The sequence below is a fragment of the Balaenoptera acutorostrata genome, chromosome 12 (assembly GCF_949987535.1).
Source record: "Balaenoptera acutorostrata chromosome 12, mBalAcu1.1, whole genome shotgun sequence".
NCBI classification, from domain to species: domain Eukaryota; kingdom Metazoa; phylum Chordata; class Mammalia; order Artiodactyla; family Balaenopteridae; genus Balaenoptera; species Balaenoptera acutorostrata.
The window spans coordinates 6197909-6224947 of NC_080075.1; the positions used below are offsets into that span (position 1 = coordinate 6197909).

The 27039-nt window shown below is 47.3% G+C and overlaps 1 protein-coding gene across 1 annotated transcript in view; it reads left to right on the top strand.

Moving 5' to 3' along the window:
* Window positions 1-776: 776 nt before the first annotated feature.
* RFX8 (regulatory factor X8) overlaps window positions 777-27039 on the top strand; it is a 67767-nt gene continuing 41504 nt past the window's right edge. The window contains exons 1-4 of the mRNA XM_057558327.1: window positions 777-976; window positions 7665-7788; window positions 16353-16414; window positions 17644-17730. Coding sequence (XP_057414310.1) covers window positions 903-976; window positions 7665-7788; window positions 16353-16414; window positions 17644-17730 — 347 coding nt within the window. The 5' untranslated portion in view covers window positions 777-902. The remainder of the gene's footprint in view (window positions 977-7664; window positions 7789-16352; window positions 16415-17643; window positions 17731-27039) is intronic.

The following is a 27039-nucleotide window of genomic DNA, read 5'->3' on the forward strand; positions in this document are numbered from 1 at the left end:
GCGAGGACCACCAGGGCCGGGCTGCAGACCAGGGGACTCAACCAGGGCAGGAGCTCTCACCCCGGCTCAGCCTCTCAGAAGTCCTGACCCAGCCACGCTGAAACTCCCAGGACCAGTGGGTCTCACCACCGGGCGCACGTCAGCATCACGAACCTCCAGGGCAGCTTATAACACAGGGTTTGGGACTTCCCTGGTGGTTCAGTGGTTAGGCCTCCGCGCTCCCAATTTAGGCGGCCCGGGTTTGATCCCTGGTCAGGGAACTAGATCCCGCATGCCGCAACTAAAAGCCTGCATGCCGTAACTAAGACCCAGTGCAGCCAAATAAATAATTTTTTTTTTTTTAAATCAGGTTTGTATAGGCCAAACCCCTCAGACCTCAGACCCTCTAGGGGTGGCGCTGGGGCAGTGTTTTTGAAACGTGCCCAAGTGACTCCAAAGTGCAGTCAGGTTGACGACCACCGCTCACCAAACACCGTGACCTGACTTAAAATGTGTGCGTCCGTTGGTTTTTGTTAGTCGTTTCCCTGTCGGATTGCTTGTAGCGGGGGAAGAGCGGCACTTGGGTTTCTGTCCTACGAGCTTTCGATCCTGGGAAAGAGAGGACGCCGCCTCCCAAACCCTCACAGCAGGTGCAGGACGTGGCCCGACGCCGTCCCGAGGCCCGCGCGCCCCCCAGGCTCCCACGCACGCGCCCTAGCTCCGCCCCCAACGAGCTGCCCCGCCCCCCTGCGAGCCCGCGCGCCACGCCTCCACGTGGCGCTGCCCCGCCCCGCTCGCGTTCCCCGCCGGTGCCCCGCGCCCCCGCGCGCCACGCTCTAAAGTAAACATCCCGGAGCGGCGGCGGCCGGACGGTGCAGCGCCTCCGCCCGCTCGCCGCCTCGGTGCCGCGGGCGGGTCCAGCCATGGCCGAGGGCGTGGCGGCCTCCGCCTCGGGCGGCGCTGGCGGCTGGGGCCTGCACGGCGGCATCATCCAGTGGTGAGCGGGACCGCGGCGGGACCGGGACCGCCCCGGCGGATGGGGGGGGCGAGGGGGGCGAGGAAGGGGAGCGTGGCTCCCTCGGCTGCTGTCCCCAGGACCTCGGACCAAGTGCCAGGGGCGACCGCCTGCGCCCCCGGGGCCCTGGTAAAAGGCTCCGAGGACAGCCGTTCACACGCAGGACCAGCGCGTCTTCATGCTGGCTGGGATGGGACTGGACACGCACACACACGCACACACGGTGGGGCAGTGTGGGCTTCCCCCCTGGGGCCTCCCCTGTTGGTCACGCTTCCCGTGGGAAGCAATCCAGCGTGCCCTCCAGCGGGGGGCTTGTTGGTGGGCCTGGGTTTACATACACATCTGAAAGCACGAGGGCTAGGCCAGGAGAGGAAATGTTTTCTCTCAGTGGGCGATCCAGAATGGGATGTTTCCTAACTTAAAGCAAAGCAGTTTTTAGCTCTAACAATGCATTCCACATTTGAGAAATTCACTTCTGGCAATTTAAATAGAGGAAGAAAAAGCTGGAAAGAAAAATATCATCAGCCCTTGGGACTGATGAACTCATGGGTTTGTAGCGCTTCATAAATAGGAAAATAATTGAAACCAGTCCGAAAACATTCGTTTTAGAAGGTGAACAACTAGTAGATAGCTGATTACTTCGTTTTTTAAGTTTTAAGGAGTATTTCTCAAGAAAGAAATACTTTCTGAAAAAGTTCAATGAGTGAAATAGAAAAATGAAGGGGAGTGTTTGTGATTAGAACCCAAAAAGGCCTAAATGGTCACCCCTCTCCTCCAAAAGAAACTTTTTGATATATTTTCCCTTGCATAAGAGAAAAAAATCAAAAGAATAAATATTTTTAAATCTAAAAATATTTTTTAAAAAACCAAACCACAGCACACACAGTGTTTTTAGAGTGTTGCACAGCAGGACTCTACTTCTTTCACACTTAGACCCCTCAGCATATCTGCACCTTCAAGTTTCAGGTCACCATTTAGTAAATTAGAGTTTCTAGGACTTGAATAAGTCCAGAGACTCGAAAGAATGATTAGGGTTTCAGAAAATACCTAGATGTTCTCCTCAGGTCATTTGTGAACTGACAGGGTCCCGGCTGCCCACAAAGCAGATGCCCTAAATCACTTAGGATGGTGTTCAAGTCCTGTGTCCCAAACTCCTGTCCCTGCAGGCCTCGGACCCAGGGGGCCAGGCTATGCTCTTCAGGTGGGGGGAGGCGGGGCCGTGGAGGTGAGGAGGTGCAGAGTTTCCCTTGGAAGACTGCTCTTGAGGCATCCCATCTATGAGGTGCGATGCTTGACAGGTCACTGTGCAACCCACCTGGGTCCTTGGACTCTAATCAATAGAAGTTGATAAGACTCCAGAGGAGGAATTCAGGTAAGGCTTTATTGGGACTCGTGCTACAGCGAGAGGGAACGAAAACCAGTAACAGGTCCCCTTGCTTGCTCTCCGCGGAGGGCGGGCTGTCGGGCTGGGAGTGGGGGCTTAGGTGGTCTGCCCACCCCCTTGGTGGTGCTGTGTGCAGGGATCACGTGCAGGGCCCTGCTTTTGCTCCCAGCTCCTCAGAAGTGGCAGTTGGGTTTTGGCCTTTTTGTATCTTCTTGTTCATAGTTTGCCCCAACTGCATGTGCATGCAGTTACATGTAGTCCCTTATGTCAATAGTTTCTTTGTATTCTGATGCTCTGGGAGACGTTTGTCTGGGGCAAGCACTCTGGTAAAGGGTCCCAGGCCCCAGCCTGTCTCAGTTGGTGCTGGTGGTTTGAACATTGGCATTAAAAACGCAGCTGCAACTACTCCACGCTGGTTAGGATGGCCCTTATCAAACAAACAAAAATAGAGGATAACGAGTGTTTGTGAGGATGTGAAGAAATTAGAACCCTTGTGCACTCTTGGTGGGAACGTAAATTGGTGTAGCCGCTGTGGAAAATAGGATAGTGGTTCCTCAAAAAATTGAAAATAGAACCACCATGTGATCCAGCAATTCCCCCTCTGGGCATATAACCCAAAGACTTGAAAGCAAGCATTGGAACAGATATTCGCATCCCCGTGTTCATAGCAGCGTTATGCACAATAGCCAAAGATGGAAGTAATCCAAGTGTCCATCAGCAGATGAATGGATAAACAAAATGTGGTCTGTACATACAATGCACTATTATTCAGATATAAAAAGGAAGGAAATTCTGATACAGACTGCAACGTGGACGAACCTTGAAGACATTATGGGAAATGAAATGAGCCAGTCACAAAAGGACAAATAGTATATGATTTCACTTATACGAGGCACCAAGAGGAGTCAACTTCATAGAGACAGAAAGGAAAATGGTGGTTGCCAGGGGCTGGGGGAGAGGGAACGGGGAGTAGCGTTTCTGGCCGGTACAGAGTTTCAGTTTTGCGAGACAACCAGAATTCTTTGGATGGATGGTGATACACCAGCAGTTGCACAACAATGAGAAGGTACTTAATGCCGCTGAACTCTGCATTTAAAAATGGTACATTTTATGTTACATATATTTTGCCAGAATTAAAACATGAACAATTTTTTAAAAACCAAACACAGCAGAGCCCCTCGGTTTGTAACAGAGCTTGGCGTCCTGGAAGGTGTTAGAAGATGGCCAAGGAGACCAGCTTCCTGGAAGAGTGGCGGTGGGTACCGGTGGGCGAGGTGTCCAGATGCCCAGAAACAGCTCAGGCTTCCAAGTGAAAGCCCAGGGAGGGGCTGATGGTTGTCGCGCGAAAGAAACGCTCCGTTTTTAGCATATTCGTTGTTTCATCTCCCAGTCAGTCCTGCTTGGGCTTCCAGTGTTCCTTAGAGACTTCAGTGCCTCTGCCACCAACTTGTGATAAGTTCTCCAAGGGCAAAGAAAGGTCCCACCTCTGGAAACCGAAGTACTAGAAGTTTTCTGTTTCACGGGCAGGAAGGATTGTAGAAATGGGGAGCGAAGTGGTTAGACTTCTGAGGAGCACAGAAGGGTGAAGTGACCCGATTTCCTCGGCTGAGGGTACAGATCCAGCAGGTTGGACAGGTGGGACCCCTGGCTCAGACCTCAGGCAAAAAATCTAAATGTCACCTAAACCCTACGCACGCCGAGCCTGGCTATAGACTAAATAACTGTCTCCTGCATATAAATACGGCTTTCAGATTTCTGCAGACTCTGGAGGTTCATGAGGTGGAAATTTACTTTGAAAGGTACAGAATTCGTAATAGCCTTTGATCAGGCTGAATCAAAGGGTACGGTCACTCCCAGTGTCACATTTTTCTTTATGAGGAAAAGGAGCCCTCAGAAACGTGAGAGCTGCAGGACCCGGTGTGGGTGCTCTGAAGTCGCCAATGATCAGATTGTCCATCACTGAAAACGAGGAGAGCGTCATGAGATTCTCAAGATCTTAGCTGTCAGCTTCGTCTGATGGTGAGACCTGGGGAAGGTGATTATGCACCCAAGCAAGGAACTGAGTGATCTGATCGACTCCAGACTTGGACAGGCTTTATAATCACGTGTCGCCAAAGACCGTATTGGTGGCTCTGTGAGAAAGCAAGCCTCGGCCCGTCTCACCTGCCAGGAGTCCCGGCCAGCCCTACTGCCTGCATGTGCCCATCCCACCCCCCACCGGCCCCACGGGTAGTTCAGGGTCAGGCTCACCTGCAGCAGCTGCTTCTGTGCTGCCGGTCCGCCAGCGTGGACGCCTTTCTCGCTTCCATTCAGGGTTTTGGAGGGGGACGTAAAAATGATAACAGTAAGAGCTGCCGTGTACCAGCCAGTGTACCAGCCACATCCCACGCCTGGAATTCTCATCACAGAAACTCCAAGAGACGTCTCAGAGTCAGAACCTGCACCTGGGTCTGTGAGCTTTGGAGCCCTGGGTCAGAGTCATGGTCGTAAGTTCCTCTGGGCGTGGAGACCAAATGCAGAAGCACGTACTCTTTGAGCTGAAGTAAAGACACCATCTGAACATAGACGCTCTTACGGGACCTTCCACTTGTCCACTTAGTGTGTGCTGCCTCCTCCCACGGGCCATCCGTGAGATCTGGCTGTGAACTTTGGGGAGAAGATGAAAGGCCCTGGGCTGAATCTCCGGGAGCAGCAGAAGTACCAAGCATTGGCGCTGGGCTCACCACCAGGAGGCAGCCCTTTCTCTGAGTGTGGGCGGAGAAAAGACTCTGGTCCTGGACCTTGGTGGGATATCATTGATGGTATAATTTGGTCCTGAATTGTCCACCCAGATGGCAGTCAGACTCAGCAGTGTCATTTTGAAATAGGAGGACAAGAGGCCCAGAGCACGTGAATCTCAGTGACAAGGAAGAACAACTGGCAAAAGTTTACACTCGAGCTCATTTTGGAAAGTATTTTGCACATTTCTTTTTTAAGAATACCATTCCATGACTACATCGGACGTAGCTATGAATAGACAAAAGTGAGCTTGTGCTTAATGTTGGTCACGTTTTGCTGCCCCTCCCCAAACTTAGCCAGTGTTTTCCTGTGACACTTCCCATGTAGGTTTTTCATATGTCAGCAAATGTCTTAATAAAATAAATATCAATATCTCGTGGATCTGTGAATTTGCCACTGCCCCACACACCACCAGTGACATTACCCCGTGTTCAACCGTGAAGCAAATAATTGGTGCCCCAGCAGCTGTAATTAATCCATTGTGAGGTGTCCAAAGTGTCAGGTTCCCACCCTGATGCTATGGGAGAGTCTCAGAAAATCCCCTCCTTGGGCTTGGACTGGGTTGAATGGTGTCCCCTCCCAAAATGCATGTCTGTCTGGAATATCAGAATGTGACCCTGCAAATAGGGTCTTTGCAGATGGAACCAGTTAAGAGGAGGCCCCACTGGATTAGGGTGGGCCCTAACTCCAGTGACGGTTGTCCTTATAAGAAGAGATGAGGAGGGACCTCCCTGGTGGCGCAGTGGTTAAGAATCCGCCTGCCAATGCAGGGGAGACGGGTTTGAGCCCTGGTCCGGGAAGATCCCACATGCCGCGGAGCAACTAAGCCCGTGCGCCACAACTACTGAGCCTGCGCTCTAGAGCCCGTGAGCCACAACTACTGAGCCCGTGTGCCACAACTACTGAGCCTGCTCGCCTAGAGCCCGTGCTCCGCAACAAGAGAAGCCACCGCAATGAGAAGTCCGTGCACCGCAACAAAGAGTAGCCCCTGCTCGCCACAACTAGAGAAAGCCCACGCGCAGCAACAAAGACCCAACGCAGCCAAAAAAAAAGAGGCGAGGAGACAGCCAGGTGAAGGCGAGGGCACTAGAGTGATGCGTCTACAAGCCGAGGAACGCCAAGGGTTTCTGGCAGCCACCAGCAGCCAGGAGGAAAGCGTGGAGCTCATGCTTCCTCAGCGCCTCTGGAAGGAACCAACCCGGCTGACACCTTGATTTGGACTTTCAGCTTCCAGAACTGTGACAGAATATGTTTCTGTTGCTTTCAGCCACCTGGCCTATGGTAATTGGTTACCTGAGGAAACCAACACAGGGCCACAGCTTCCCCTCACCCCGCCGTCCACCATATGTTGACTTTCCCTCCTTCCAGGAAGCAGATGGGGTTAACAACTGGTCTCTTGCTCTCAAGGAAAGTTAATGTAGGCCTCAGCCTGCCTCAGCCCAGAAAATAAGCTGTAGGCCATCAGTAAGAAAGGAGGAGATGCATTGTTGGTAAATGCCCTGCTAAAGAATTCTTCGGTGTTTAAAAACTGCGCTGGCTTGCTTTGTGTATTTCTTGAAAAGAATGAGGAGAAACCTGCCAGTCTGTCCCCGGCCAGAAAAGGGAAGGCTGGGATTGGGTGTCAGTGTGGACCACACCTTCTGAGCTCAGTCGCCTGCACTGCCTGCCCCCTCACTCCCGTACCTGCTGCTGGAACAGGCACCTGGCTGTCCCCTCGGGGCTGCACCCTGGGCTGTGAGCCACGGGCAGAGCCCCTCGTTGCCAGGGGACCCCACCTGCCCCGGGGCCCAGGAACGTTTGGGCCATTGAAGTTCCCACCCCGAGCAGGGGCCTGGGGGCTGCAGGCTACATCTGAACGCTACCAAGCTCTGCACCCAACGGGAAGTCAAGGGCAGGGAGGGTGGCCTGCCTCTCTGTCCCTTGGTGTCTTCCATCTTCCATCTCATTACAATTTAAAGAATCAAAATGTAGTGGCCCGCCCTAAATCACTCGGGTTTAACAGTCGTGCAAATGACTGCTTCAGGGGGAGGGGGGAAGGGGAGGAGTTGTGCACGCCTGTCCTGGGTCACAGGCACACGGGTCCTAGGAAGCCACATGGGCTCCAGCTGTCACCTGCAGGGGTGATCGACTCTACAAGGGGTGGGGGGCATTGTGTTGTGTTTTAGCGAGTAAATCTCTACGTCACAGTGAGAGACCTTGGCTGCCACCTTTACGAAGTTACATGAAGCAGCGTCTGCTGAGCCCAGTAATTTGGGCTTCTTTTTAATATGCCTGTATGCCAAAAAGATTTAAAAACAACAACAAAACCTCACCACAGTCTAAATCAATATTCTGAACTCTGGGCTGAGCACATTACAGATGCTGATGGGTGAGACTTTGCATTCAATAAAGTAAGCATATTTCATTTTGTTGGGTCCCTTGCTTGTGTCTGACCCTTATCAAAGTGTTCCACTCTAGAAAAACTGATGCCAACCTTCTCTTCCTGCTCTCCTTCCTCCCCGCCCCCAGGTTGGTTGACAACTTCTGCATCTGCGAAGGGTACAGTGTGCCTCACTGCCTCATGTATGAGATGTATGTGGAGACCTGTGGGCAAAATGCTCAGAACCAAGTCAACCCAGCCACGTTTGGGAAGGTAGGTTGTGAAGATAAAAATACATGTCCACTGAGTAAAAAAAGCATGCAGGTTAATGATGAGGAAATGCTGGGATTTATTTGGGTCTGATGGCTTCTCAGTGGATATAGCTGGCTTCACCCTGGGAACCAGCCCGATGGCTAACATACATCCTCATCTCCATCTGAAAGCCATTCCGTCCTTTGTCCATACTTCATAGTGAGGGGCCAGGAAAGTTCAAGGATGGGGTGGCATTCACCCAAGAGAATGCAGCTATGGCAGCCTCAGATACCCCCAATTCTCAGCCAGGCTTGCTGGGCCATTATTCCCTGCATAGAAATGCCACAGCTCAGGACCCCACAAGCTCAAAGAGCCACTTTGTGGTGTCCGACAGCTTATGCTTCCCACAATTCAGTTGTTCCTAGAGAACTCACGGGCTCTCAAAGGTTTCCTCTGGAGGTTAAGAACGCTGTCAGGGATTTGTTTAGAGCACGCAATACACAGCAAACGTTAGCACAAGGATGGCCCCTCTGAGACCCTCCACATCTAACAGATATTTATTGAGCAGCTGCTATGTGCCGGCACTGTTTTAGGTGCTGAGTGTACAACAGTGAACAGAGCAGAGAAAAATTCCTGCCTTTACTGCATTTATTATATTATAGCTGAGGGAGATAAAGAAGGTAAAATATACAGTCTGTTAGGTGGTATAAATGCTAAATGGAGTGGAAGGAGGAAAGGACTGTGTGTGTGTGACTGTGTGTGTGTTTTAGGGGGAGGACTTGGCATTGGAGGGAAGGCAAACAGGGAAGGCCTCCCTGAGAAGTAACATTTGAGTCCAGATTTCCAAAAGATGAGGCAGTGAGTATGGGGCTATATGAGCAAAGAGCAGTGCAGACAGAGCCAGTGCAAAGGCCCTGAGGCAGGAGGGGGCTCAAGTAGCAAGGAGGCTGCAGTGGCTGGAGGGCAGAGACCAGGGGGAGACAACCAGGGGGTCAACTCAGGGAGGTGGGAGGAGCCCAGGTGTGCAGGGAGCGGACAGGGACGCAGCAGTGGATGTCGTGAGAAGGGGTCAAAGTCTGGGTGTATTTGGAAGACAGAGCCAATAGGATTTGTTGATGGAAAGAATTAATAGAATCACGGGGCTTAATTGTTACTAAATTAACAATAATAACTTTCAATCGTATATTGCATCGTATTTATTTTCAATCTGGTTTTCAGGAATAGACAGACATCCACTCAAAACAAGTTAAAAGGAGAATTTTTTTTAAGGGATATCTCATTTCATCCACCTGCAAGAAGTTTGACTGGGCCTCATAGAGTTTAGTCCAGTACTACCCAATAAAAATGTTAAGAGGAGCCATAGATACAATTTTAAATATTCTAGATCCTCATTTTAAAAGTTTTTTTTAAGGTGAAATTAATTTTTTATAACTTTTAAATTCAATCCAAAATATTCAAAACACTATCGTTCAACATGGAATCAGTATTTAAAAATGAATGCGTTGTTTTTTGCATTCTCTTCTTCGTGCTGGATCTCAAAACTCCGACACGTCATTTTACATGTACAGCCCATCTCAGTTCGGACCAGCCACATTTCAAGTGCTCAGTGGCCACGTGTGGCCGGTGGGTCCCCTCTGAGACAGCCCGCGACTAGGTTCTACGTCACCAGGCATCTCCTCTCTCTCCCTCCGCTGTGTCCGTATGTGAACCACTGGGCCACTGCTTCTCTGCTCTGGGCTGCTCCAGGCCCCTTCCCAGAAGCCAGCTTCTGCCACCACTTCACGACTTCCCGTGGTGCTGTCCGTGACCACCTGCCCCGGGGTCCCACACTGTAATGGTCTTCAGGCGGGAGAGGCCCACAGGGAGGACAGGTGGGTGGGAGGAAACAGTTGGCATCCTTGAGGCCTTGTCTTGTGTCACAGCCATCAGCAGAGGCTGGTAGCATTAGAAGTCAAGGAACAAACCAGGAGTGATTACGGTGGGGGGTCCCACCGCCACTCACAATGCTTGGGCAGCAAATCTGGTCTCCTTCTTTATGGGTCCGTCCTCTTTCCACCTGCTATTCCCTCAAAACTATCCTGGGCTTCCAAGAGAACTTGGAGGTCACTGGTCCAACTCCACATCCAATGCAAGAGCCCTTCAAAAGCACCTCTGGCTGGGAGCTTTTATGAGAACAAAATGCCCTCTCCGGGCAGAGACAGCCATGGGGGCTCGGAGTTGGGAGGGGGGCAACGTGTTTCTGCAACGAGGAAGCTGCTCTTCCTCTGGGCAGACACGGTCCCTCCCCAGGATCCACGCTTGGCAAGCAGAGCACAGGCGGATGGAAAGCCACCCGACTCCTTGCGGGCCTGGGGACAGCTCACAGCTTGCAGGATCAGACCCCTGCAGGGGCCACCTGGCCGGGGCTGAAATGACCTGGGGGACAAGCCTGCTCACGGCCGCAGAGATGCCAGTTCAACCTCTCCCTCCCATCTTTCCTCCCTTCCTTCTTGCTCCCTCTTTCTCAGTGGTCCTCAGTGGACAGAATGGAATTGGTTCATGACACGCTCTTACCTTCGATCCACTCACAGCCTGATTCCCTCTGGTTCTTTCGTTCTTTTTAGCAATGTTACAAGCATCCGTGAACCCACCGCCCCGTATGAACCATATGGCCAGATCCCTGTATCCCATTTCCCTGCCTTCCCTACTGGTGGGAACCATCAACCCCTTCATCGTTATCTTGCCTTTTTAAAAAGAGTTTTAGTGCATTTGTATGTCTTTCTGTTTTTGTTGTTTTCTTCTTTTTGACCTTTGACCCCCTTCACCCATTTTGACCACCCCCATCCCCGACCTCTGGCAACCATCAATCTGTTCTCTGTTTCAGTGAGATTGGTGTTTTTGTTTTTGTTTTATGGTTGTTTTTTACATTGCATATATAAGCAAGATCATACCATCTTTGGCTTTCTCTGTCTGACTTATTTTATATAATGTATTTATTTTAAAAGCCCATTTTTTTATTTTTGTGGCTTAACTTTTTAAAATGGAAGGTCATGTTATATGTCATCTTTTGGGACTTGTTCCACTTATTATTATATCAAGATTCCGCTACATTCATTTGACTGTTGTGTAGTAGTTCAGTTACCCATCTTCTCTCCTTTGATGAGCATTTGGGTTGTTTCCCAATTTTGCTGTCGTGAACATTCACGTGTGTATCTCCTGCTATGCACGTGGAGATGTTCTCCTGGGCGTGTGTGTCCGGGGGTGAACTTGCAGGCTGACGGGCTGTGTTACTGTGACATCTGGGGATGGGACCAGATCGTTTTCTGAAATGATGGCTTCCGTTGCCCTCCCACCGGCAATTCTGTAGATTCCAATGATGTTTCCAAAACACTGACATTTTTAGACCCATTTCTCTAGCCACAGTTGTCATCCCTGAAACACAGTCATTGGTGGAAGCTCTGCACTTTGGATAATCACAAAATAGGGAGTAGAATCTTCTAATACGGCAGCTGCTCAAATATTGGATACAATTGTTTAAACCTTCATGTCTTCCCTTCTTCATTGAATACTCTTCGGTCCCAAATTTTTACTTCTCTGACTACTTGTTTCATTATGACTTCAGTTTATTGGTGTTTCTCTTCAAAGGTAGGTTCCCCAAGGGTACAGCCCAGTGTCTCAGAGGACGGGGCTTTTATTTTTCTTTTTTAACTTTTTGGGCTACTATTGGCTTTCATGCTTCCATGCCACTTTGCTGGTTTCATTTTAAGCTTGTGATCCAAAAAAAGAAAAAATAACCCTTCGGTATTTTTTTCACACGAATTAAAAGTAAGCTAGCCCTCCCAAAACTGCTTTATAAAATGTAAAGCACTCCATGTAGATACAATATGTTGTCCTTGTTATCAGACTGTGGTCATTATGCCCGTGACCGTGGGAACCCAAGAGTGGCTGTTCCCTTATTCCGAGTTGGCAGCTTCTTAGTGCTGACCTGCCGTATCTTTCAGACTCATAGTCATCCAGTCGTCTCAGCCTGCTGAAGCTCACACGTGGGAATAGCACGTCTCTTATCCCTCCTTCAATAAATCAAAAGCAATGTGGACACGTGCAGGGTGTTAGGCTCTGGAGCTCGCTGGGTGTCTCTGGAAGGTTTTCCAACCAGCCAGGAATTCCCCCGGCTGTCTTATCACTCAGCCCACATTTTGTCCTTTCTTCACTAGGCACATTGGGGCACTTCCGCAAGGGCTTTGCTAGTCTGGGTATCCTGGCACTAAGCCATTTCCTTATCTGGCAGCCTTATCAGATGGGAGTGGGGTGACTTGAGCTTGACACGTCTTGGTTCTGGATGATCTCTACTTCCTTTTTTAAGAAATCAAAGGCTCCTTTTCAAAACCTCTCTCAGATTTTCTTCTAAGTGGTTTCCGCTCAAGGGCAGTCCTACTGCAGGGTGTTCCGAAAAAAGAGTTAAAAAGAGCCTCCGGTGCGTGACCATGGGCATTTGTCTAGCATTTTTGATCTTCCTACTTCCCTTCGAATCCATCCCCCAAGACACTGAGGTCCTAGCTTTCAGTTCTCGTTGGGAATTTGCCCAAAGAATGAGTCAGTTCAGTGGTGCTGGTCTTGGAAAGGGACCCTGAGCTGCTGAATCTGTGACTCAGTGGAGAAGGGAGAGGAAGGGGAAAAGGATGTGATCCCAAAGCTTGTTTACAAGAGAAACAGCAAAATACCCACTTCTCATTTCCTGCCTCCCCCCCGGGATTGGGGTTGATTCCAGACTCCACACCAAGTTCCTGTGCAGATGTTGGGGTGTTTCTTGCTCTGCTCGGCAGTCCCGGCTACATGACAGGTCATCTCACTCCCAGTGCAAGTGATGGCTTATGTGGATGAGAAAATTTCCCAAAGGCTGACTTCCTTTTTTTAAAGTAACATTTCCTGATGTTTTTCTGATTATGAAAGAACACATTCCCTTTATAGAAAATGTGGGAATTCGAGAGAAGGGTATAAAAGAAGAAGAAGATAAATGCCGGCTACGACCTCACTGTCCAGAGATGCAAGCACATGTGTGGTTTATTTGCATGCCCCCCGCACACTCACATACACGTGCCAGCAGGAGCGGGGAGTGATCACAGAGGCCTCTCTTTGTTTCCCACGTCCCTTCGGTCCTGCCCACGCGGTGGTTCTTCCTCCCTCCTGACGGAGCATCTGAGCGGGCAGCCTGACCTCTCTAGAGCTCCTTGGGTGACACAAAGCCCCATTGTCCTTCTAGTTTACCAAACAGTACCTGTCTGACGCTTCGAATGTCCAGCCCCATATAACGTCCAAACTCTGAGCTGGGTTTAATGTGGAATCGCTTCCGCAGTCCTCCAGCGAGGTTTCTCGCCAGCAGAGAACTAGTTGCAGGGGTCTCCTCTTCCTCCCTCCCACATTTCCTGCCACCTTGCTGGGTATTGGTTGGACCCCATGGGAGGGGAAGGTAAAAGCGGCTGCAAAGTTTCTACTGCACAGCTTCACACTTGGGGAGGCCAGGCAGACCCTTGTCTCCTGGTGCCTTTGTTGGCTTCTGCAGGACAGCCCTTGGGAATGTTCTAGAATGCATCCCTGGCCTTGGTGAATGGCTCTGAAGCCTGACTGCCCATCCTGGGGGGCCTTGCTGGGCAGAGTCCGGGCTCTCCCAGCTGTCAGCTCTTTACCACGGGTGACCAGCGTCTGGCCGTCGAAACTTCTCAGCCACTCTTGGCCTGAACAGGCTGTGGGTGTGCCGAGCCAGGGCAGCAGCTGTGCCCCTCTGCCTTCCCCCCAAGGCCACTGGCTGGCCAGCCGTCTCCCGTCCATCCGGAGTCCTCTGCCCAAGCCAGGCACTGACTGCAAGGGCCTCACGATCAGCCCTTCAGGCAAATCTGTGAACCCGCTTCCCCTGGGCCCCAGGTGACTGGACCATCCCGTCCTGCACACCCTTCATAGGTCAGGGAGTGGTCTTGCTGCAAGAAACCCCCTTACACATCCTCCTTGTCGTCCTCTCTCTATCTCATGGTGGGCGATTTGAGTCGAGGACTTTTTAGAGTTTTATAACCAAATTTTAGCTGAAAGCCTGAAGGTGCAAGTCCCCCTGGCAGGGGGGGTGTCTCAGTTCACCTTGCTGCCTGCCTCTGTCTTCACGCCCCAGCCGCTTGTGTGGACACCACAAGGATGGATGGATTGGAAGATCAATGTGTGGATGGATGGATGGACATGTGGATGGTCAAACAGGTGGATGGACAGACAGACAGACAGACAGGTAACCCTAAGCCTAGAATCAGACTAACTAGTGTACAATCCTGGGCAAGGTATTTAACTTCTTTGTGCCTCAACTTCGTCATCTGTAAAACGAGAATATTCATAATGTTAATAATAGTACCTCCTTCATGAGAGGCTTTTAAGAAATTCATGAGAAAAACACACGTAGAGAGAATTGGACAGTCCTGGCACATAGGAAGCAACCCAGGGCCGTTGACTTTTATAATTACGTACATAACATATTTTCACTTAGAATGTCATAAACATTTTCACATTAAAATATTTCTAAATGCGTGGTGTAGAATGGCTGTGAAATAATTTTTTGGTTGTTCCAGAATTCATTTAACCATTTTCCTTATTGGAAATTTATGATGTTTATAATTTTTCTCTATTCTGAGTAACATAAGTCTCCATCTGTATCTGGTAATTTCCCTCAGAGAGATTCTAGACAATTGTAAGCCCATGTGATAGTTCTTGATATTCTTACCCAAATCCATGATATCCTTGACCTAGGGAATTTGTTGGGTAAGAACTACATTTAGCTGTTTCAACTGGCATTTATTGTATGGTTAGGGAAGGTGAGTCCTTTGGCATGTGTTTTGGTTATGTGTATCTTTCATGTATGCACATTATTATCCGATCACTTTCTATTGGGGTATTAGTGTTTTTCCTATTGATTTATGTGAGCTCTATATACTAAGTAGATAAGTTTTTTTTAACTTATTACATCTTTTGGAAATGATCATCTCAGTCGCTTTTTAAATTGTAACTGTGGTGTTCCCGATTATAAAATGAAATCACAGGATAGTCTGGGGTTGGAAATACTCAGTAAAATAAGACGTGTGGATTACTGTCCTGCCAGGCAACTAGGAATTTGTTTCTGCTTCTCCCTCCAAAACACCAGATGATATGCCAGGGCCTTGAATCTGAGCCTGCTGCATGCTTGCGGATAATTCTTTTCAGTAGCTATTATTTTACAACTAGACCTAGAGGGAAGGGTTTAAGTGATTTTCTCAAAAGAAGATGAAATGGTCAATCTGTGGTTGAAAGTAGGAACTTCTGGCTCCGAATTCTGCCTTTAGACGTGGCTGACGTTTTCTTTTAACTCCTGTTGTCATTTATTTTCTCGTACGTTCTGGTTCTCCTTCCCTGAAGAAGCCTCGATTTGGCCTCGTGACCTCGATATGCCAAGACCTGCCTCTCCGTCCCTGACTTGTGCCTTCCCACCTGGGCTTGGGCGGCTTCCTGGAGGAAGAGGTGGGGCCTGGCGTCAGCCAAGAGAAACGCTTCAAGACACTGTCAAATCCTGCTGCTTTTGGAAGCTAAGAATAAAAAAAGGAGGAAGGCAGAAGCGGAGGCCGAGTGACTCCGGAGCAAATTGTAGAAAATCACAGAAATCATTACACGACAGCTTGGAACATCCTGCCTTCCTGCTTTGTATTTTTGTAATTTTACCACAATCCAGGATTTCCCTTTTCAACAGACATCCACTTGGATACCACGCTTGTCATGGACCTGTGAACGCCCTGTAAACCTGTAAAAAAAACAGACTTCTGGTTTTTTAAAATGTAATTGGTCATAGACATCATATCAGTGCTGTCTAACAAAACGTACATCAGAAAGATGGTGGGGTTTGGGACTTCCCAGGCGGTCCAGTGGTTAAGACTCTGCGCTCCCAACGGAGGGGGCAGGGGTTCGATCCCTGGTCGGGGAACTAAGATCCTGCATGCCGCAGGGCACGGCCAAAAAAAAAAAGATAACGGAGAGATGAAACGATGAGTCAGAAGTAGCTCTGTTATTCAATATTTAACAGCATTTGCTAACAAAACCTTTAAAATGAAAAAATTAGGTAAACAAATAATAAAAAAAGTGAAAATGCCAATCACATTGGAAAAAAGAAACTGGTAAAATTCAAGGCACACTTGCATGCTGGACTATTTTGCAGTGTTAGTATTGATACTTCTCTGTTTTCAGAGGATTTTTAATGACCAGGGGAAGTGTTTATGGTACAAGTTGGAGGGAAGAAAGTGGAAAGCAGAACTGCAGACATGCTAATTGTGCGATGCAGGTATCTCCTATGTAGACCCACAGAATCCATGTACACAGGGAGGCTTTGGAAAAAAGATGGGAATGGACCACATTGAGGTTTACATGGCAGTATCCCTCTGAGTTTTGTGTTTCCTTCTTTATACTTGTCTGACTTTTCCAAATTTCAGTTACATATATTTTCTTAATGATCAGAAAAGAGGGAATACAGTTTAAACGTGGTAAGAGACGAAGCTGGAAGTTCTATTTCTAAATTTTCAAATTGCAGCTTTAAATCTGGCTTATTCTTTTAGCTCGTGCACTTGGTTTTCCCTGATCTTGGCACCCGGAGGCTGGGCACAAGAGGAAATGCCAGGTAGGTTGATCATTTTTGTTTTATTTTATTATTTTTTTAAATAACACTTATTTCTTAAAAGTTAACATGTGCATAATAGAAAACCAAAAAACAAAAGAAGCAAAAAACAAAGTCATCCGTCATCACAAGCAGTTTGTTTTATTTTAAATGTTAAAAACACACATTTTGAAAAATCACAAAATGGGTGACCACAGAAATGCAAAACTAAACAAACGATAAATATCAGCTCTTACCAAAGAGTTCCTATAATTATATGAAATTCCCAGTGCCTGATATAATTCAGGTGATGCCAGGACCAAATATGAGTCTCTATCTTCTTGAGAGATTTTGTTAAAATACAAAAGTCACAGTGTATTTTTCTGTTTCTGACACTTCCAACGTTTAGACATGTAAATGTCTAATTGTTGAAATAATTAAGTAACTATATCCCTAGAACAATAAAACTGTTTTAATTACTCCTTGAACTAAAATTTCTAAGCCTTCATCTAATTCGCATGTTTGAATTCTATTCAGGAGACAGAAGGTACCCGGGCGATATTTTTAACTTGAAAGGAAATTCCAGTGTTATCGGGTGCATCCTGTTATAATTGTCACTCAGTTATCATTGTTATTTGTTGTTTGTTTTAAATCAAGAAAAATCAGGAGAAATCAGTGAGATCAGGAAATCAGTAAGAAGGGGTGGAAGCCAAACTAGGGAAGGAGCCTGCCACCCTTGAAGGAGTGGAAAGCATGGAAGAGTTTGCCAAGCTAAACACTGGGCAACAGTTAATTTGAAAAAATTTTGTGGGGCTGCTAGGAGCCCATACGAGCTGCTGCCTTTCCCCGGCTCAGCAGAGGAGGAACCAGCCTTCCTACTGGGGGTCTGAGAACCTGAGTCCACTCAACAGAGGGGACACTGGCATCGGTCCACCTCCCTTTGAGAAAGTCAATGGCGGAGGCAACCGGAGGCTTTCCCTGTGGCATCTCTCTAAGATTCGAGTGTCGTAAGTCGGGAGAGCAGAGGAGAACATCTGCAAGCCCGTTTCAGAGTTGATGCATGTGAAATAGTATGAAATTGTCCACCTAACAGAGCTTGGTCAGGCCGCATGACTGATTAGCTTTTCCTAATAAATGGAGTCAGTGATGAAACCCAGAGAAGAACTCTGTCTTCCTTGGCTAGTCTGTTCTGTGTCTTCTCTAAAGCACGCCAGTGGTTTGACATCATCTTGAAGACAACCTTTATTTTTCAGGTATCATTACGACGGGATCTGTATCAAGAAAAGTTCTTTCTTCTATGCCCGGTACTGCTACCTGCTGGGTGAAAAAAGATATCACAGGTTAGTGCCTGTCATTTAGGTATTTTGGTCATAGGTCACAGCCTGGTCAATATTAGGACCGTTCGTACTTTGGTGGAACCTAACTTGGCTGCTGTGCCATTCCTCCTTCTCAAGGATGGACGCACACATCACGTCACCATGCCTCTGACACGGGCCGCATCGATGGCCAGAGAAATGCATACCGCGTTCACTTCCTCGGATACTGTTCATTTTCATCCTCATCTCAATTGCCAAAGCCGTTTTGCACAAAGTCTTTGTCCTTCTCGATCCCTCTGTCAGATTTGACAGAATTAGCCACTTCCTGCTCGAAACTTCCTCTAGCCCTCAGGACTCTGCATCATCCAGTTCCTTCCCCAGAATGAGCCCTTCTTGGTCTCCTTACCTCTCCCCTCCCCCCCCCCCAGGGCATGCATCTCCCTGAGATCCAACCCTTCATAATCCATGATGCTCTTCCCACACTTTGGCCCCAAGACACCTCATCCCTTTGTGTCTTCCACCTGTCTCTCTGTCCGTGGATGACGACTCCTTCTAAATCACTTCTGCTTCTCCTCGTCTCTCCCACCTCCTAGGCTTTTCTGTCTGGCTGTCTACTGGACGTTTCCATCCAGAAGACCCACTGGTACCTCACACTGAGGTTGCAGAAATTTAACTTCATCCTCTCCCTGCAGTCACCTCTGCCTCTTGACGTCCATATTTCCATCTGTGATCCCAATAGATATAAACCTGTGCAGAGTGTCACCCGAAAGCCATCCCTGACTCCCTCGGGTCAGAAGTCCTGTTAATTCTTCCCTTTCGGGTCTCCTGACCACTCTTTATGGTTACTGATGTTTCCTTGAAGCCCTGGTCATCTCACATCAAGATTATTTCTGTGGATCCCACGTGACCTCCCTCTCCTCAGCCTCACCTCTCTGTAAACACAGCCGTGAGTAAAGCAACGACACTCCAGTAAAAATTAATTTAAAAAATTAAAAGTATAATAATAAATAAATAAATGGAAGGAGTAAGAAAATAATTGATAATCTTGATTTGGCAAAACTTAAAACTTCTTTATCTTAAATAATTAAAGGGAAATTCCATGTATCTATGGGCCACATTCTTATAATAGCTATAATTTAACAAATGTAATACTTAATAGTAAAAGATTCATGTTAATCCATGCGAAGGCTGAGAACCCAGCACGACCAAAACCAAAAAGAGATATTTAACAAAAGAGAAATACGAATTCCGAAACGTATCAAGAAGCCTTAATACCTTAAGGAATTCTGTGAAAACTGTTTTTGTAACGCTACTCATTCATATAAATACAAACCCCTAAATTTCAAAATAAGTAAATAAACACAACTGTGAGACTAACCTCCCCACAATTCTGCATTTTCTTTGTCTCTTTCTTGCTCAGAAACATTCAGGAGCTTGCCCTTACCTCCTGCGCGAAGCCTACGCACCCCCCTCTCCCAGACTGGTGTCCGCCCCCCAGATCCTTCCGACTGCACTTTCCAACCCGGTTGCCAGTTTCTCCCCCATATAAACTGCCGGTTTCAGCCATGCTCACTTTTCTCTGAAAATGTCAAATGCGGTTCTGTCTTTGCTCCCATCATCCTGTCCTTGCATGATGTCATTCCTTCTTCTCTCTGTCTCATTGGACCTTCCTGAATCCTGTCCCTTCCCTGGGACACACCTCAGGGACCACCTGCTCCAGGGAACCGTCCTCAGCAGCCCCAGCTCTAGGGAAGACCCCCTCCTCCACTGCCCCACGCCGCTCACTGGCTGTCGACCCAGCCAGCGTTTCCTCTTAATTCATACATTGTTCGTGGAACCTTCACGTGGCATAAATAGAGGACCACGTATCCAAGTAGCCAGGGTCAATTTTACCTTTACTTCTAGCCCAGCATAATGATTAAGAGGGCCCCTTTCACTCTCCAAAGGGTTCTAGTGTGGACAGGAAACTATAACGAATTATATGATCACCTTTTGTATAAGGTACCCTGTGTTGTAAGGCAGCGGCCGAGGGGGAGCCGTGGGGAACCACCAGTATGGGTAAGACGTGGACCCTTCTCTCTGATGGCTTCATAGAGAAACTAAATGTACATTTCGCTTGATACCAAGTATAACGTGATGGGTGTCGGAAGTGTACACAAGGTCCCGTGAGAACTCAGAGATGGAGAGCGCACGTCTTGGGCCAGGGGATCAGAGGGGCCTGGGAGAGAGGCGTGCTTTGAACGAAGCTGTGAAGGACAGAGCGTTGACGGAGGGAGAGGGTGTCCAGGCTCAGGGAGGGAGGCGAGCGTACCCAGAGGTGTGACAGCAGAGCTCCCTGCCGTGCAGGTTGCGGAGATGGGGTGCAGCACCAGCCTGGAGAAGGGACTTGAATTCGATGCTGGGGGCGGGGTGTCTGTAAGCCTCTGGAGTCGTCCTCTGGGAAACAGGGTGGTGTCATCATGGGAACCTCTGCAAGGCCAGGAACCATGGAGCTTGTTTTATCCCCAACGTTGCCTGGAAACACAGTGTCGGCCCTGAAGTAGCTGTTGAAGAATGAAAAACTTGGAATTAAGGTTTAAAGAGACTAGACTGGAAGGAGAGGGTGACAGCGGCCAGGAGATGGTCCTCAGTCGTTGCGATGAGCGCCTGGACCAAAAAGGAGGCAGAGCTGCAGGACCCTTCGAAGGCAGGGTCTTCGGATGGTTGAGCCTGTGTCCACAGACGGCAGCGGGGATGACTCAGGCCAGCCCGTCCCACCGAAACCTCGAACTCAACCTCAAGTCGAGTCCTAATTACCTGCTTCCCACCAGCTCCTCCTCTTACATCTCTTATTCAGCCCTTCGTCACAAAGATGGAAAAATGAGAGCAGCGAAAATAGAGAAGTTAGGGAAGGGAGTCGGAAGGATGAGAGATTTGTTTCAGTCATGGTCGGACCTTTCCTTGTGCAAAGGGGATCTCTCACCTGCTGATGTGTGTGTGTCTTTGTTTGCCCAGAGCACCCAGCAGGCGGTGTGGAGAGCCCTGCCTGTGCCCACGTGCACACACACAAGGAAAACAACGAACAGGGCAAGAACTGGGCCTGGGTGAGAGGCCATTAGTGTCCTGAGGCCTCTGCGTTGATGTCACAGAGAAAGGGGCTGGAACGGGTCTTTGTGGGGAAAAAATAGGCTTTACCCTCGTCCAGGAAGAGGAGGGCTTCAGGGGACAAAGGTCAGGACAAGGATGACATTGGCTTATTCTGGAGATCAGCCCAGCAGCAGGTGCTTTTAATGTCCTGTGCCCCACACGTGTCTGATAATAGATAAAGTCTTGGCCAATTAAGAGATTTTTTTTTTTAAAGCATTAAGGTTGTTTTTTTTTTTGAATTTTATTTAATTTATTTTTTTATATAGCAGGTTCTTATTAGTCATCAATTTTATACACATCAGTGTATATATGTCGATCCCAATTGCCCAATTCATCACACCACCCCCCCACTGCTTTCCCCCCTTGGTGTCCATATGTTTGTTCTCTACATCTGTGTCTCAATTTCTGCCCTGCAAACCGGTTCATCTGTACCATTTTTCTAGGTTCCACATATATGCGTTAATATACGATATTTGTTTTTCTCTTTCTGACTTACTTCACTCTGTATGACAGTCTCTAGATCCATCCACGTCTCTACAAATGACCCAATTTCGTTCCTTTTTATGGCTGAGTAATATTCCATTGTATATATGTACCACATCTTCTTTATCCATTCATCTGTCGATGGGCATTTAGGTTGCTTCCATGACCTGGCTATTGTAAACAGTGCTGCAATGAACATTGGGGTGCATGTGTCTTTTACAATTATGGTTTTCTCTGGATCTATGCCCAGTAGTGGGATTGCTGGGTCATATGGTAATTCTATTTTTAGTTTTTTAAGGAACCTCCATACTGTTCTCCATAGTGGCTGTATCAATTTACATTCCCCCCAACAGTGCAAGAGGGTTCCCTTTTCTCCATACCCTCGCCAGCATTTGTTGTTTGTAGATTTTCTGATGATGCCCATTCTAACTGGTGTGAGGTGATACCTCATTGTAGTTTTGATTTGCATTTCTCTAATAATTAGTGATGTTGAGCAGCTTTTCATGTGCTTCTTGGCCATCTGTATGTCTTCTTTGGAGAAACGCCTATTTAGGTCTTCTGCCCATTTTTGGATTGGGTTGTTTGTTTTTTTAATATTGAGCTGCATGAGCTGTTTATATATTTTGGAGATTAATCCTTTGTCTGTTGATTGGTTTGCAAATATTTTCTCCCATTCTGAGGGTTGTCTTTTTGTCTTGTTTGTAGCTTCCTTTGCTTTGCAAAAGCTTTTACATTTCATTAGGTCCCATTTGTTTGTTTTTGTTTTCATTTCCATTACTCTAGGAGGTGGGTCAAAAAGGATCTTGCTGTGATTTATGTCAAAGAGTGTTCTTCCTATGTTCTCCTCTAAGAGTTTTATAGTGTACGGTCTTACATTTAGGTCTCGAATCCATTTTGAGTTTATTTTTGTGTATGGTGTTAGGGAGTGTTCTAATTTCATTCTTTTACATGTAGCTGTCCAGTTTTCCCAGCACCACTTATTGAAGAGACTGTCTTTTCTCCATTGTATATCCTTGCCTCCTTTGTCATAGATTAGGTGACTATAGGTGCGTGGGTTTATCTCTGGGCTCTCTATCCTTTCCATTGATCTATATTTCTGTTTTTGTGCCAGTACCATATTGTCTAGATTACTGTAGCTTAAAAAGCATTAAGGTTTAAGGGTAAGTTTCTTACCGATGCCATGTTTTAAGAAATACAACATGTATATTTTGAAGGCAGAATATAATAAATATTAATACTGTTGTTAATCTCTGAACTATGCTGGTGAATCTGTCTTCTATTTTATTATACGACATCTTTTACATTAGGACCTGTGTGACCTTTTAAAAATTAGGTCTGAAAATAAAAACTTCATCTCTCTGCTTTCCAGGTAATGAAAACTATATCTCTCATCCATTCATTTATCTGTTCATTCAACAAATACTTAAGTTCCTACACTAAGTCAGGCCCTGTTCTAGCCACTGGTGATGAAGCAGTAAGCAAGATAAACAAGGCCTTCCCGCTGGTCAGGTTTATTTATTTTTTTAATTATTATTTTTTTTGCCCCAGTTGTTTTTTTTTGGCTGTGCCACGCGGCATGCAAGATCTTAGTTCCCCAACGAGGGATCGAACCCGTGTCCCCTGCAGTGGAAGTGTGGAGACCTAACCCCTGGACTGCCAGGGAATTCCCCCTCTGGTCAGTTTTAGTTGGGGAGAAAGACAGTCAAAAAGGAACGATAGTGAGATTGATCTGAAGACAATAAAATGCAGTCATGGGAGGCCTCCCTGGGAAGATGCCTTTGGAGCAGAAATGTGAACAAAGCAAATGGCCAAGTGAAGATCTGGGGGACAAGCATTCCGGGAGGGGAAAGGGCAAGTGCAAAGGGCCTGGGGCAGGGATGAGTGCAAAGAAGAGCGAGGAAGTCTGAGGGTGGAGGTTGGCATGAGCAGGAGAGTGGGTGGAGGGGGATCTGAAAACACAGGCAGGGCCCACAAGTCTTGGGAAGGAGGCAGGATGTTATTCTGAGTGTGATGTGAGCCGCTGGGGAGACTCAGGCTGGGGAGTGAAGCAGGCTGATTGGCATGTCAAGTGGAGATCCTCTGGCAGCTGTGCTAATTCTGGGCTGTAGGAGGAGATGGAAGAGGAGGAGGAGGGGCCCGTGAGGGGGCTTAGCAGCAGCCCTGGCAGAAATGCCCACCGAGACTTCTCGCTGGAATTCGTTTCATTCTCTGAAAGAGGCAGCATAATACCAAGCAATAGTACACGTGGACAGGAGCAGAGACTGTAGGACAGACTCCCCGACTCCACCTCTAGTAAGCTGTGTGATCTTAGGCAAGTCACTCGACCTCTCTGTGTCTCAGATTCCTCACCCGTTAACAAGGATACTAATATCTACGTCGCAGGGCTGTTGTGAAGATTAAATGAATTAATACAAGGAAAATGCTTAAAACAGTACCTGGCACATAGTAAACATTTAATAAGACTCTTCAGCATATTGCCCTTGGCTTTGATGTATTTATTTTAATATATCTGCATGATTTTTTCATAGTGTTATGTATATTATTTTTATTTTGGCTCTTGTGTTTTTCGGTTCTATCATTCCCATTTGGTTCTATTGTATAACTTCTGTTTCTTTGCAGAGGTTTTCTATTTTTTTAATCTGTTTCAAAAGAATTCATAATTACTTGGAACACTTTTATAATGACTGTGTGAAAATCTTTGTCACGTAATTCCAACATCTGGTTCATCTCAGTGTTAGCGTCAGTAGATTGTCTTCTCTGATGCAAATTGTGGTTTACCCAACTCTTAGTATTATGGGTGGTTTCCTTCCTCCCTCCCTCCCTTCCCTCCTTCCTTCCTTCCTTCCTTTCTTTCTTTTTTCATTGAGGTATAATTGATATACAACATAATATTAGCTTCAGGAGTACAACATAATGATTGGATATTTGTGTATATTGCAAAATGATCACCACAATAAGTCGAATTATCATCTGTCACCATACATAGTTACAGAATTTTTTCTGGTCATGATAACTTTTAAGATCTACTCTGTTAGGAAATTTCAAATATATGACACAGTATTAGTAACTGTAATCATCATGCTATACGTAACGTTCCCAGGACTTACTTATTTTATACCTGGAAGTTTGTACCTTTTGTCTCCCTTCACCCCTTTTGCCCACCCTCCAGCACCACCAGCCCCTCCATCCCTGGCAGCCACTGTATCTATGAGCTTGGTTTTTGCTTTTCTTTTTCTTTTTAGATTCCACTAAAGTGAGAATCTAAGTGACCTTGTGTCACTTAGACAAGTGACCTTGTGTAAGTGAGATCATACAATATTTGTCTTTTTCTGTCTGGCTTATTTCACTTAGCATACTGCCCTCAAGGTCCATCCATGTTGTCCCAAATGGCAAGATGTCATTCTTTTTTATGGCTGAATATTATTCCACTGTGTATATATACCATAATTGCTTTATTCGTTCACCTGTCAGTGGACACATAGGTCATTTTCATATCTCGGCTGGTGTAAATAATGCTGCAGTGATCATGGAGGTACATGTATCTTTTCAAATTAGTGCTTTTGTTTTCTTCAGATAAATCCCCAGGAGTGGGATTGGTGGACCAAATGGTGTTTTTACATTCCCACCAGCAGTGCACAAGGGCTCCCTTTTCTCCACACCCTCTCCAGCACTTGTTCTCTCCTATCTTCTTGATGACAGCCATTCTAACAGGTGTGAGGTGAGATCTCATTTTTGGTTTTGATTTGCATTTCCCTGATGATTAGTGTTGTTGAGCATCTTTTCATGTACTTTTTGGCCATCTGCATGTCTTCGTTGCAAAAATGTCTGTTCAGATATTCCGCCCATTTTTTTTTTTTAATTTATTTATTTATATATTTCTTTGGCTGTGTTGGGTCTTCGTTTCTGTGCGAGGGCTTTCTCCAGTTGCGGCAAGCGGGGGCCACTCTTCATCGCGGTGCGTGGGCCTCTCACTATCGCGGCCTCTCTTGTTGCGGAGCACAGGCTCCAGACGCGCAGGCTCAGTAGTTGTGGCTCACGGGCCTAGTTGCTCCGCGGCATGTGGGATCTTCCCAGACCAGGGCTCGAACCCGTGTCCCCTGCATTGGCAGGCAGACTCTCAACCACTGCGCCACCAGGGAAGCCCCCGCCCATTTTTAATTGGATTGTTTGGTGTTTGCTATTGAGTTGTATGAGCTCTTTATATTTTGGATATTAACCCCTTATCAGAGATATGATTTGCAAATATTTTCTCCAATTCCATAGGTTGACTTTTCACTTTGTTGATGGTTTCCTTTACTGTGCACAAGGTTTTCAGTTTGATGTAATCCCACTTCTTTGTTTTTGCTTTTGTTGCTTTTACTTTTGGGGTCAGATTTCAAAAAAAATCGTCACCAGGATCTGTGTCAAGGAGCTTAACCACCTGTGTTTGCTTCTAGAAGTTCTTCTAGGCTCAGGTCTTACATTCAGCTCTTTAATTCATTTTGAGTTAATTTTGTGTATGGTGTAGGAGAGTAGGAGAGTGGTCTAGATTCATTCTTTTGCACGTGTCTGTCCAGTCTTCCCAGCGCCATTTATTGAAGGGACTGTCCTTTCCCCATTGTATATTCTTAGGTCCTTTGTCGTAAGTTAATTGACCATATATGTGTGGGTTTATTTCTGGGCTCTCTATTCTGTTCCACTGATCTTTGTATTTTAGGGGTGATTTTCTATCGTATCCTGGGCGTTTGGGTTATGTTAGGAGACTTGACCCTGTTTAAATCTTCTCCTTTAGCAGGCAGTCACCCGATTTAGGCTCAGCATATAGGCTCTGGGCTGTAGTTCCAGTGACAGTTTAGTTTTCTGATCATGCTGTTCTGATCTGTTTCACTCTTCTGGCGCTGCTGGGGCCTGTGATCAGTTACTTACTGGGCCACCTGCAGGGGCTGAACCCACCTCCACGGGCCACCTTCTCTGGGGAGCTGGGAGAGCCAGAGTGCTGGGCCTTCATCCCCTTATGCCACCTGGTGTAGGGCAGGGAGACACCAGTCTCTGCTGGTATTACCCCTGTGGGTAGACCGCCTGCCCTGCTGAGCTCCAAGTGTGGAGTGGGCGCTGAACTGGAGAGAGGCTTCAGTACTGTCCCTGCATCGGCGTCCCGGGGGTGGTAGGGGGTGCTCAGCCCACCAGCACTTCAGAGCTGCCGCTGTGGGCATTTGGGGTGGCCAGCTCCTGCTGTCTCTGTCAGGCTTCCCTCTCCTGGTCCTCTTGGGATTCAGGTCTGTGCCTGTTGACAGTTCTGGGTCCCAGGTCCCTCCTGTGTGCAGTCCAGATACACATGGGCGATCGAAACAAAACAGCGAACTCATCACCTGGTTGCTTCTCCAGTCCTGTACTCCCAGGCAGTCCACCATCTTCTTTCCAGCTTGCAGAGCCCTTTCCTCATGGGCGATTGAATCATCTCCAGGGTATTGGTTTGGATTCGAGGGCAGGAGCCAGGAAAAGTGAATCTACAGCCTGTTCCCTGGACACGAATCAAGCTACTCCAGAAACTTTTGGAAAAAAGACCATATATACTTTATAAATCAATGTTAATGGTGAATGGAATGCTTAATTATATGATTGTTCCTCATAAATTAAAGTAGGATGAGTTAAAATATGATGATGGGGGACTTGCCTGGCAGTCCAGTGGTTAAGACTCCCTGCTGCCAATGCAGGGGGCGAGGGTTCAATCCCGGGTCGGGGAAT